The following is a 13832-nucleotide window of genomic DNA, read 5'->3' as shown; positions in this document are numbered from 1 at the left end:
TAAAGATTGAACTTTAAAAAAAGTCAGATTCTTTTGCAAATATGTTTTGTTGCTGTCTATAATGTTAGGACCAGTCAAAAAGTATTGCTCCCCAGATTTCCATTTTTTCCCCAGAAAGAAACATGCTCAAATGTCTCTGTGATCACGAATAGGCTATAGACAGTTTTCTCTCTGTAATATGCTTGTTGTATGGTACCATATAAAACAAGGAACAAGCCAAGAGTGCTTTTCAAAGGGCTCTGCTGATGCAATGCCATTCACAACAGAGAAGTAAGTGTAGAGAACTCTCATGTCTGTTTTTGGAATTCCCAATCAAGCCAAACTCAGTGTCATCAAGTCAATTCTAATTCATGGAGACATCATAGAGCAAGATAGAACTTCCCCTGTGGATTTCACACACAGGAAGACAGACGATAATCCCATATGAGAGTAGAAAGGCCAGTCTTTCTACCTCAGTGTGACTGACAGTTCCGGGGATAACAGCTCAATGTGTGATCACTGCACCACCCAGGCTCCCAGAATTCCAATGGAGGCATCTTTATCTGTTTTCCTGCAGGACACAGGACAATCATGGAGGATTATGAAAGAAAAAAATCTTTAAGAAATGGAAAATTGCATTGGTATGGTAAAGGACAGGATAATTATGCCAATTATTACTGGGTTTTTTTTCCATCACCATATACCTGCATTTCTTGGAAAATAGCAAGGTCTAGACTATGGGTACTTATCTGAGAGCCTTACTTCGCCCTCTCAAAGCCCAATCCAATCTTGTCCCTGCAGACTTTCATGTTCATCAAAAAAAATTTAGAAGAAGCATGGTTTGAGTCATGTGATGATGATTAAATTGGTGCTTGAATGCTGAGTTAAAGGAAGAGCTCTGAACTCTTTAGAGAAGGGTTAGAAAAATTTAAAAAATATTTATCATTTTCAGAACTGTATAGATCTAGATGGAAATATGTTGAGAAACAATAGCTTCAAATTTTGATGATTTGTTTAATAATATTTCCATGACTTTGTAACCATATTTGTTTTTTTAAACTTTCCTCATACATATACTAAATATATTGTTTAACCATGCCTTGAGAAATTCATTATGGACTTCTACTGTCTGATAATGAATTGATGACCTCAGATTCCACTGAAGAACATAATAAAGTTTGTCTTCATGTGAAAGGTCTTCCAACCTCTGTAATCCTTTCACCTATCACGCTGTCACTGTGCTGTTTGAATATGGAATCACTGTATGCATAACACAGTGCTTTCACTTTTCCTCAAGCTACCATTATTTCTCATCCTGACTGTCAGAAGAATCTCCTAATTGACCACTTGCTTCTATTCTGGCAATTCCATAGCAGCTAGACTGATTAATAAAAATCTAGTCATGCTATTACCCAGCTCAACTATGTTAAATAACTTCTCTTCACACTTAAATTCAGATAACTTCATCACTATATTCTTACTCTACTTTCTTACTTGACATATTGGCTGTCAAAAACAGAGCTACATTCCAACTGGAAGATTTTACAAAAGTTTTGTCTTTTTCTTGAATGCTCATTCCTCAAACATTGACGTATCTCCAGATTTCTACTCAATGACACCTTTGAAGAGAAGTATTTTGTTTTTATTTGACATACAATATCCCACGCACTTAACTATCTCACCTTTCATCACCTTCCCCTATGTCACTCTTTTGCTTAGGTCTTGCTCCTACTCAAGATGTGTATGTGATTTTATAACAGGGGGTGCCCCCCATAAACAACTGGAAATAAGCTCCACTGCATGGAACTTTCATAGTATGCACTTTTCTCGCGAACTAAGCAGCAAACAGCTCGCTCTGAGTTAGTGCACCCAGCGGCATTGCCTGAGAAGGTTCTCTGTGGTCACAGTGAATTTTTCCATAACAGCAGTTTCTCTTGAACCTCGTCTTTTTGTGATGGTCATTTTAAGAGAACAGTGTGTGGCTGTGAACTTTTGCTTTCTCCTTTAGAAAAATGCCACAGCAACTGTGGTGATGTTAAACACAGCTTACAAAACCAGCGCTCTAGGAAAATCTCCTGTACCAGCGGTTTTCTCATTTCAAAAAAGGTGAAATGTGGATTGGGGTCAAACCGTGTTCTGGACATCTGTGAACTTCTCAAAGATATAAAATGTTGACAAAATTCATGCACTTGTGCTCAAAGACCAGAGACACACCATTGAAGAGATGGCGAAAATCTCCGGATTATCTTGGAGCTCAGTTCAGCTGATTTTAATGGAACATCTGGGAATGAGAAGGATCACTGTGAAATGTGTGTCTCTGGATCTTACTGACCAACAACAAGAGCATCCAGGCATCATACGCCCTCATTGCCATCAAGTTTAGATGCCTGGCGGGGTTTGATCAAGTGCAATTTAACCGAAAGGAAACAAACATCAATCAAGCCAGTGGAAGACACCAATGTCAGCTCGCCCCAAAAAGCTATTTTAGTGAAATCACTGATGAAGATGATACTCATTTGGTTTTTGTTTGTTTGCTTGTTTGTTTTTATCATTTTATTGGGGGCTCATACAATTCTTATCACAATCCATACAGAATCCATTGTGTCAAGCGCATATGTACATTTGTTGGCAACACATTCTCAAAACATTTGCCTTCTACTTGAGCCCTTAATATCTGATGCTCATTTCCCCCTCCCTCCCCACTCCCCTATACCTCATGAACCCTTCATCACTCATAAATTATTATTATTTTGTCATATATTACAGTGTCTGATGTCTCCCTGTGCCTTCTTGTGAGGCGGACAGTGCCTTTGGAGTTTGTTCTACCAGGTTAGACTGTTAATCAAACTTTCTAGTCAGAGATTCTGAAATGATAGATTAATGGTGCGTGACAAAAAGGCCAGAACTGTAGCAGACTGGGGACTGGTTTTTGCCACCATGACAATGCACCTGCTTATGCAGTCATCTCAGTGTGCCAGTTTTTGGAAAAAAAAAAAAAAAACAACCCAAAACACAACATTCCTCTCTTGCCCAACAAAGCTTACTGACCTGATCACACTTCCTGTGACTTCTTTTTGTGTCCATGAGTGAGTAAGTAGAAGAAGGGGAGAAATAAATGAGGGAGATGCTGTCAGCCATGCAAACAAATGAGTTTGAAAAATGTTTCCAAAAATGAAATAGCAGATTTGACAATTGTATTCAGTGTAATGGAGAGTACTTTGAAGGAGATGAGGTGATTTTGTAAAAAAAAAATTTAATGCATAAGTTGGAAAAAATCCATTTTTGAGAGGTGACCCCTCCTATTATTTTGCTGTGCATAAATTTTATATGTGATAATAGGTAATATACATGATAATCAAAATGACTGGTACAGGATTCTCAGAAGTGTGGCCGTGATATGATCCCACAATGTAAATCCACTCCATGATAGGAACTGTTGGGCACATTGGAGCAGTTGTGGGAAGACTGGGGTGGAGCGCAACTAAGGTCAATGTTTCTTCAGTGGTGTTGCTTATTTCATATCAAAGACCCTAGCGAGCAATTCTTTGCTTCTTACTGATCTGGAACTTGTATTTGGCTCATCAGTGTTCTATTCTTTGGACTGGAGTCAACGACTAAGCATGTTGCCTTCTGAACCTAGGAGCAATTTGATATGCACATTTTGGACTTACCCACCCATGGATATGGCAGCTGCGATCTTCCTGATTACCTTTCTTTTCTTCTTTCTGTTCCTGCTGGGTTCATCCCACTCAGTAGCTATACAAACCAGGAATAGCCTGCAACTTAACATCTGACCCACAGACTTACCTACTTCTCCAATGGTGTGAGGCCCACGTCCTTGTTATAAGTCTCTCTCTCTCTCTCTCTCTCTCTCTCTCTCTCTCTATATATATATATATATATATATAATTATATATAATTATATATAATTGTATAATATATACATGCATTCAATTTTTAATTATCTGTCCCTTCTGATGCAATTTTAGTTTTTGCACACATTTATTTATTTTGACTTTTAAAAACTTTTAAATTGCAAGATGGGTATAGGTTACAGGGCCAGTCATCTAGAGAAACAAATGTAGTGACACTCACACACAACCATACTCATACAATATAAACCATTCTGAGGTGTGCATCTATACCTCCAATTATTGTTTCCTTGTAGACTTGTCTATTATTTGGCTGAAAATTGAACCATAGTATCGAATTTATTGTCAGACCTGAATGGGTAGGTAAAGATCTTGAATTTTCTACACAGTATGCATAGTGGCTACACATTAAGATGCTAACTACGAGGTCAGCAGTTCAAAACTACCAGTTGCTCTGTAGGAGATAGACAAAGCTTTCTACTCCTGTAAAGAGTGACAGTCTCAGAAAGCCACCAGGGCAGCTCTATTCTGTCTTACAGGGTCATCTTGAGTTGGAATCAGCTAGATGGTAGTGAGTTTCTTTGTATGTATTACTCATTTTCATTGTGATTAATATATAAATAAATACAAGTGGTCATTTCTGCATTTTTGCATGCTTACTATCCCAAATCAATGATCTCCTTCTGTCTCTGTGACTGATTATCACCCCTTTATACCCACTTTCTAAAAAAATTTTACTTTCTACACATTAAAGAGTTATTAACTATTTGGTAAAGAAATGAAAAAACAGGTAAAAAAGAAAAAAATAAAAGTAAGACAATTCATATGGACTCAAAATCTAGCTCCACAAACCACAAGTTTATGTGAAATACTTAAAACTCTGAGCTCTGTTTTGTAATAGATTTTAATTAATGCATTTATAATATTTAAATTAAAGGCAGTAATACCAAAAACAGCATATTGTGTATACTGTCACCTCAATCTTGACTCATAAAAACAGCCCCATACGATTTTCTTGACTTTAAGGTTTATCAAAGCATTTTGCTAAGTCTTTTTCCCATGGAGTCTTTCGGTTGACTGGCACTGCCAGCCCTCACAGAGAGCAGCCCAGTGCTTAAGCGTGGCATCACCAGGGATTTTATGTGGAAAGGATAAATAGAGCTAAATAAATATTAGTGGAATTTGAATGTCTATCCCTTTACAATTGGGTAAATTACCAAACCCCTTTTCCCTTAAAAAGTAAATGCTCATCATTTGGAAATTGTATTTACAGAGCTTATGTAATGTACTTACTGATGATTAAAGATGGATGAAGTGCTACTCCTTTATTTTTCAATTTAAGTAACATTTGCAATTAATTACTGCACCGCAGCCTATCCAATATATTCTACTATGCAGCATGTATGTTTTAATGAAATGGGTCTTTGTGGCAGGTGCTATCTATGAAACAAGTCCTAGGATGCCTGATGCCTGGAGTGCTAGATGCGCAGGTGTCCCTAGTCCCTCACCAAGCAATCCCATGGCTTAGGCTCATTTGCAGCTCAGCAGATTCATTCTACTGATTCTAGATTTAGTCTTGATTCCTGCTTCCTGTTCAGGACGTGTCTTCATTTAGCGAGTCTCTTCCAAAAAGCATGCTGCCAAAACCCTTTCCTGATTTCCTATAACTAATGCACTATGGACACCATATTATTTATCATTTATTTTTGTTGTTTAATAAAGCCTTTTTACCTCTCTCATGAGCATAGACATTGTCTTTTTGAGAAGAATGAGAAGTCCTTGAGGATAAAGCCTGCACTACTCAAAGGTACCAAGCACTCACTCAGTGGGAGACAGAGCAGACTATCTGCTCCCTGAAAGATGTACAGTCTTGGACACCTGATAGATGGTTGCCAGAAGTCCAGATTACGTTGATGGCAGTGCATTTGATTATTGCTTTAAACAGGTTGGATGAACTCAGGATGAAATTGTTTGACGGACTGATTAGGAAACAGTGTCTTTCAGTGTAAACTCACCTTCCTTGGTTTTCCTCTTCATCGAGACCCCCCCTGAATCATCCAGGGGCATCTCTATGACCTGGAGCTGTCCACCCACACCTAATACCTTCATGTTGTGATCTTTCATGATCCAACTTGCCAATAAAATGTAATTGCTAACATTTCATGACTTGGGGGAACTGCTAAGATGCTGAAGCAGATATAAAAAAAGTAATTGATGATAAAATAACAATGGTTCACAGGCCACCAGTCGAACCTTGCAATGTTTATAATCAGGACTAGGATTTGTCTCTTAAATCAAATCCAGCTGTGTGACCTTGAGCTAGGTGCTGAACAGAGAGAAGCTACAGTTGAATCATAGGTTTCAAAGGTATCACAAAGGAGTCTGCTTCTCAGACTTATGGTAAGGGGCCAATTAAATAATGCTGGCAGTTTCTGGCAAATACTAAGTGCATCACTATCTCTGCCAGATTAAAATGAGTATAGTTGACAGACAAAGGAATAATTATGTTTAAAGGAAGGTCTTCAATATTTTTAGCTCAAAGGGATTAATAATGATGAAAACCTCAGGCATTATTTTTTTCTTTTACAGAAATGACCTTCAGATTCACAAAAATGCATACATGCATTCAAATGCATTATGAATGCAAACATTTACCAAATAAGATCAGAAACAACTTGAATTACCACTCCCTTTCAGACTATTTCAGCATAGAACAGGGAAAAAGAGCTACTTCTGGAGAATTCTTCTTTTCTCAGGGTTCAACAAAAGAATTTTGTTTAACTTTCATCAAGGTCTTTGGGAATTTAACTTTATGACTTTAAATATATTCTCTAAAAACTTTTGTAGAGTCAAGGCTCTAGGTACAAAGATCTTCGCTGTTTTTTAGATGAAGAAACAAATATTGATGTGATGAAATATGTGATATGAGTTTTAGTTTTAATTTTGCCACTTAATAACTGAGTAAATTCTATTTATGTCAATACTTGCACATTCAATCATCAGCGTCATCCTGAAAATGCTTATCTGACAACTACAGAGGGCAGTTATGACATTAATATAATGTGTGAATTGAAAGCATTTTGAAAAGACTAAAACAAGCTACAATTACATGAATAATTATTTCCATCACAAACACCACAGCCAGGAGAAACATTACACATCATCACTTCAGTATTGGAGATGTTGGTCCAGCATCACTTTACAAAGATTACAATTTGATTTTTCATGGGTTTTGCACTCTTTGTTTACTTGAAATATTGTTTATTTGCTTTTGCCTAAAAGGAAAAGTCTTAGAAGCTGGAAAATGAATGAGTTTAATCTTTGTGATATTTGTTTCAGGGATGTTGGCAGTGCTATCTACTGACCTCGGTGATAATCGGCATCCACTATTGACTGCGTTATGACTTAACAAAGTAGCATTGCTCCCTAGAGCTACTGAACCTTCCTCCTGAGGGAACTGAGAGACTCTGCTTACCCACTGTGCTGGCAGGACACCTGTGGACACTGAACAACAAAAGGAAGAAAACAGCACACAAAGCTACTGTCATTGTATCGATTCTGAGCCACCGAGACCCTATATAAGATAGAGTGGAACTGCTCCTTAGAGTTTCTGTGAGTTTACATCTTTAAGAGAGCGCACACAGTCTCATCTTTCTTCTGAGGAGTGGAGGGGAGGGTCAACCCACTGACCTTTCAGTTAGCAACTGGGTTTTTGACCCACCAGACCACCAGTTTGCCTTTAACTTAGCTGAAATAGACAGCTACTTACTAGAGAGGGATAGGGACCCAGTTGAACATTTCTTCATGAAATGATAAGGGCCCAAGAAAGCATATTGTGGCATAAAGGTCCAGGGGGATAAGTGGAAGGAAAATGGTGTATGTTGGAATTATGGACAGCAAAGGCCTTAGAGGAGTGCTGGGGGACTCTTGTTTGAATAATAAGCGGGACTTCTGAATGCACTGCCCATAGATTTCCGAGGTTGTACCCTTTATAGGCTATCATTCATAATCATTATAGATCACGAGATAGTTTATCCTACAAGAAAGCTGGTAATTTCCCCTCCAGAACCTTTAGTTCGTTGTATCAGAACTTATTTTAGTATCTATCGTTGCTGTTGCTTGTCAGTTCATACTCAGTGATGCTATGTACAACAGAATGAAGCATCTCCACTTCCTGAACCATCCTCAGAATTATTTTTAAGCTCCATTGTATTGCTTCCGCCCTAGTATCAGTCCATCTCAAGGAGATGGACTGTAGACCTTCTATTTTACCAGGTGTGACATCCTTTTCCAGGGATTGGTTACTCCCGATAAACTGTCCAAGATACCTGAGAGCATTGTGGGTATAATTCCTTCCACACAAACATGTTCGTTCCTCTGGTAGTTGAACACCACCATTCAAATGCATCTAACTCTTCCTTATTCAGAGGACAACTTTCACCTACATCGAAGGTCCGCTGAGACCTGGTCTCTCTGGGTGACCTGTCGCCATAGGAAATACCTATAATCAAAGCAACATGCAAGCCACACAGTACAATAAACCAACATGCCAGTGATGAGATTGTAGCCATGAAAAAGAATAGTTTTATTTGCCCACAGTCAGAAATCCAAGTAGGAGATCCATCTGAGCCATGTGGCATTGGCTAAGGTATCACATGAGATGACATTGAGATGGTAGCTAGAACAAGGGCATCCAAAATGACATTAGCCGTGGGTGGGGTGCCTTCATGGAGACAAGTGGGAGGGTAGGGCCATTCTTTGGCCTTTTGCACTTGACCTTCTCCAAGTTTAAGTTGAGATTCTTTACACGGAGACGATGCCAGGAAAAAGAATTTCAAGTAATAAAGGACAAGGTTTTAGGCCCAACCTCTGTGGTTAGAGTTTCACTTCAGTTCCACACTCCTAGATACAATAATCACAGCCAGCCAGGTTCCCAGGGGATGAGGGGAAATAAATGGTATTCCCTGATGAGGGAGGGAGTGGTAAGGGCAAAGCCAAGTAACTTCTTTGGGATGGGAGTTATTGAGGTGACCAATTGTGGAAACATAGCTCCACAATGATCTCTTCAAAAATCAGGTGTGTCATTTCTTTCTCACAATTCTCATGAGGAATCTTGGAAAACAAAGACCCTGGTCCTATATATCTTTAGAAGACAAGATAGGCCCTAACATAAAACTGGCACTTCTCTTGCGGAAATGTTCCGGGTTGATTTTGGTGCCCACTAGAACCAAAGGAATTCCATAGGTGTGGCTAACCTGAAAAGTGAGCTCTTTCAACTTGGCTGCTTCCTGGAAAGATTGATGGTCCGGTCCATGATAGAGAAGCTGATGATGATGCCCTTACCACCTCGGATAGCCTGTACCCTCATGGCTGTGCATTCTGCCATCAGGAAAGAGCAATATGCTTATGCAATTTAATTCTGCACAGTCAACAGAATGCACCCATCTATTTCAAAAGATCCAACATAGACAAATGATGACACTGAGTAGTTTGAATAGGAATATTCACAACCATGTTTGATGGCTTTAAAGATGTAGAAAATGACAGAATTTTAAATGATCAACGTGATTATCTTTAACTACAAAATGTTCACCTTAGCATTTGTGTGCTTTTGAATACACATGGATTATATAGATATATACATGTATATTTAATTTAATGACCATATTTTAGAAAACAAAACCCAGATTTGTTTACTCCATGTAATAAAATAATTTGAATCTAAGCTAGTGATAATCTAAATTACTTATTTCAGGCATTTCTTCACTTCCTGCACTGGAAAACCAATTTTTCTAGCCCCCAGTAAAGAAAAAAAACAGATGAGTTAAGGAAGTTAGCTCAACCTTGCAAATTTCATTTTGCCTAGAGAAACTTCCATAGGACGTCAAAAGGATTTTAAAGAGCTAATTAATTTTCTATTTAAAAATATGAAAATAGCCTGGAGTTAAACTTTAATTATCCTTGTGAATGGAATGGGTTATTATAATAGATAATCCCAGACCCAGTTATATGTTTGGATGTTCTTGGATTTGTTTTGCTGAAAGGCATCAGCAGAAGCACATGGATTTCTGAGTCACGGATGAATTCTCACCTTCTGATGGCTCCTCTGTCCTTTTCCATCACAATGGAGAAGGACAACATCGTCTTCAAGATTGAGCCAATTCCCCAACCAAGGAAAGTTCTGTACTCCCCTCCATTGTTGCAGTTTACATGAATCACATCTTCCTCTCAAATAAACAGTAACATTTTTGGTATGAATTGCAATCTGGAAATTGTATTACATCTAAAGCAAATATTTCTTATTACTCATATTCTGATACATGCATTAAAATCCTAGAACCAAAAGTCCATCAATAAAATCTGATGTTCAACATCTCTTTTCTTAAATTCAACCTTTTAAAATTAAACACAGCACTCTGCTGATTTAAACTCCCATTTTTATTACTTAAGAAAAGTTAATTAGATCAAAGCAATGGGAAATAAAATAGCTTAATTCCTGGCTGGGGAACATACCACATAAAATAATAATAATAATAATAATAATAATAATAATAATAATAACAGAATATACTGGGATTTGGACAATGGGTGCATATAAGAGACTGATGAAAAGAAGGATTAGGTGAGCTTTGGCTACATCGAAAGTATTTGAAAAGTCAGCTTACTTCAAGTAGCATAGGATTTCCAAAATCTCCAGCTCCGGGTAGGGCAACTATTGAAACAAAGATTAATTTGGATGAACAAAGTTTTTCTTTTGAAAATGTATTCTAGGTTAATGGATAAAGCTCTTTAAAATTTCCAATCATTATGGAGTCAATGCAAACTATGAAATATGACTCAATCGATGCTTTCAAAATGCTAAGAATTAGGGTGCAAAGATGAAAGGTTTGTCCATGGTTGAAGTAATCCTTATTCAATGATCCTGATTTTATTAACTTGTTCAGCATTATTATTATTTCTTTAAATTAAGTCTATATTTCACCATGTAAGTGAAATCAACTAACACGCGAGGGAAATCTCCTACCAGACATCAGTTTCTTCATTTCTAAAGTTAGACTGGATCATAAATTACCTTGAAGTCCATCAGGGTCCATCTTAGTTGAAAGTACTTTGATTTTGGAAAATCTTTTGCCTTCATCGGAACCTCACATATGATTGGGATCAAATAGAGAAATACAAACTTAATATGCTAAATAACGTCTCTTGAGATCATTTGAAATACGAAATATATATGATCTTGAAGAAAATAGAAATGAACTTCTTACATCAATTTTATTTGAGTGAAATCATAAAACAAAACTCGGAAAATGTATTTTATAATTCATAATGACAACATTTGCTAAGTATAATTGTAAATATTGAAATTCTTTGGTTTCCTTTTCATTTGTCACTTGACAGTGAAAATATTTAAAAACCTGAAAAATATTCAAATATTAGAGAACTATATACAATGAATTTCACTTCCTTCCCACCTCAAACTCCCACTTTTCCTTCCCCCAAACAATCACAACAATCTAGAAAGAATGTATGTGTACAAAGCACATTGGTGTATAGTCTACATTTATATTTTTTGCATATTCATATGGGAACATAATGTATGCAACTTTTAACTTTGGTTAAAATTTAATAGGCTTGTTATATGTTTGAAACCATTCCTCATAAATAAAGAGACCTTTTCTTTGCAGGAGAGCATCATGGCTTATTTCATTCATGTTCCATAACTTAACAAGTTGCTTATGCACAGGGCTTTACATGGCTTCCTTTTAGTCCTAGTACAAAAATGCTGCAATATGTATTCATAAATATCCATACTGTGAAAATGTATGCCTATCTTAGAAATATATACACTGAGATCTCAGTTACACATGTAATTGTGAGAGATAGTGCCAATATCACCTGAAATACAGTGTGCCAATAAAACCCTCTCCAATATTTTACAAATGTGTTTTTCCCCACATTCTCATCAGTAGTGCTGCCTGTCATCCATTTTTTCTGCCTTTACAAATTTTCAGTGACAAATGAATCTTGTTCTCAAAAAGCGGAATCAATTTATTTATAAGTAACACTGGGAACTGATGCAAAGGGCTTAAGTGGAGAGCAAATGCTTTGAAAATGATTAGGGCAAAGAATGTTCAATATGCTTTATACAATTGATGTATGTATATGTATGGATTGTGATAAGAGTTGTATGATCCCCTAATAAAATGTAAAAAAAAAGTAATACTGGGCATCTATGCTTATTATTCATTCACATTCATTTTCTTCTACATATATATTGGTTTTAAGGAATGGGATAGAGAATTCAGAGCCTTATTTTTAAATATATATTTGTTTAGAGTGGAGAAGAGACTTTCAATATAATACATAAGAACCCAATCAACTAAATGGAAAAAATCCAACCCTCTATTTGGAAGACAGGCAACGAACAGAAAGGCAACATTAAAGAATGATAAGGGATGAAGAAATAAACTCTCTGCTGTTCTTGTTGTTTACACCCAAAGACAAGTGTCATATTTAAAGCAGGCACACCAGGCTTGGCATCTGATCTGAATGGGCATCTCTGAGTATAAGGCCCAAATATTTTTATTTTAAGAAGACCCCAACAACAATAAAAGCAACACAAACCTCATTGTTTAATTTCACTTTGCTCCTGCACGTGGGATATGTATCTCTCTCTGTAGCTTCAAAATGACCCTTAAGATTAGAAAGTATGAAATCTGAGCATGATATTACCTGAAATCTAGGTCCGCTGCTGACTGAGGGCATGCCTTCTATCATCTGACATGACCCTGTGGCATCTCAATTTCCTCCTTTGTCTGGCAGGGCCTAAGACTCTCCCTTAAGGCATTGTCAAGGGAGCAAATGAGAGAGTAGGTTTGAAAATGCTTTCATAAATGTTTAAAAATACAATACAAATTAAGCCTATTATTTCTGGTATAAATGCAACCAAGCAGAGCCTTCACTGTATGATGGTGCATGAAATCTTCTTTGAGCTCTCTTAGAGAGAGATGTGGCAGTGACTCTCAAATATGCTTCTTAAGAAAGTGTTTAAGCTTAATTTTTCCCCTTAAGAGACATTTTCTACCAATAAAGTAATTAAGTGCTTGCAACGGATAGGAAGAATGCTTCTTTCATCTGACTTATTCCATACCAGTTCTTCACTTAACATCTCTACGTGTTTTTTTTTTTAAAGACACACAGGAGGATGGGCCAGAGAATCATGCGGAAGCTCAGCAACTATGCGTCCATTTAATGATAGATGACACCATAATCATTTTATAAGGGAAAATGCTATGTTCAACTTGTTGCTTCTGTCGCCATTCAGCCATGAATTAAAGGCCCGTGTGGTCTGTGTTTTGTGCATCCTGAATGTTAATATCTCCCTCATTTGCTTCCTGCTATAAATGAAACTTGTTGGTTAATTATTCAGAGACATTACTGGACTCCACTTGCTCTCCACAAGTAGCAAAATATCTGACATGGGCCCAATGTGTAAAATGCTACAAAGAAAATAAGCATTTCTAATATCTTCAAAGCTGAATTCTGAGCATAACACAGCAGTCTGATCTGTTCTCTTTGATAGACTTTCTTGTATTGAAACACAGGGAGGATACTCTTCATTTCGAAAATGAAGAAAGGCTTTTTGATTAATCTCACATCACACCTTCATGATTATTTTAGTACTCTGAGCAGGTTCTAGGAAACTTAGAGAAGGATTAGCAACTAAGGAGCTATAGGATATGAATGCCTTACTGTTGACAAAATGCAGAAACACTATAGTAAGAGTAGCTTTGCAGCTCTCCCAGGAGTCCCTGGTCGGTACCAACTATGAAGTGCTGGCCAGTAACAGGAAGGTTAGTTGTTCTAACCCACTTGAAGGTGCCAAGGGGACTTAGGAGTGGGGAATGTGAGTGATCTGCTTCAGAAAGGGCACAGTCATAAAGATCCTACGGAGAGCAGGATTGTCCTGTGTTGGAATGA

The 13832-nt window shown here is 37.3% G+C and overlaps 1 protein-coding gene across 1 annotated transcript in view; it reads right to left on the bottom strand.

Moving 5' to 3' along the window:
* RIT2 (Ras like without CAAX 2) overlaps positions 1–10945 on the bottom strand; it is a 205571-nt gene extending 194626 nt beyond the window's left edge. Inside the window, 3 exon segments of the mRNA XM_075533236.1 lie at positions 9043–9154; positions 9157–9230; positions 10924–10945. Of these exon segments, the coding sequence (XP_075389351.1) occupies positions 9043–9154; positions 9157–9230; positions 10924–10945 (208 nt within the window).
* Between the last annotated feature and the right edge of the window lie 2887 nt (positions 10946–13832).

Source organism: Tenrec ecaudatus, chromosome 15 (genome assembly GCF_050624435.1).
Source record: "Tenrec ecaudatus isolate mTenEca1 chromosome 15, mTenEca1.hap1, whole genome shotgun sequence".
Taxonomy (NCBI): Eukaryota; Metazoa; Chordata; class Mammalia; order Afrosoricida; family Tenrecidae; genus Tenrec; species Tenrec ecaudatus.
This window is presented reverse-complemented; position numbering and strand designations above follow the sequence as displayed.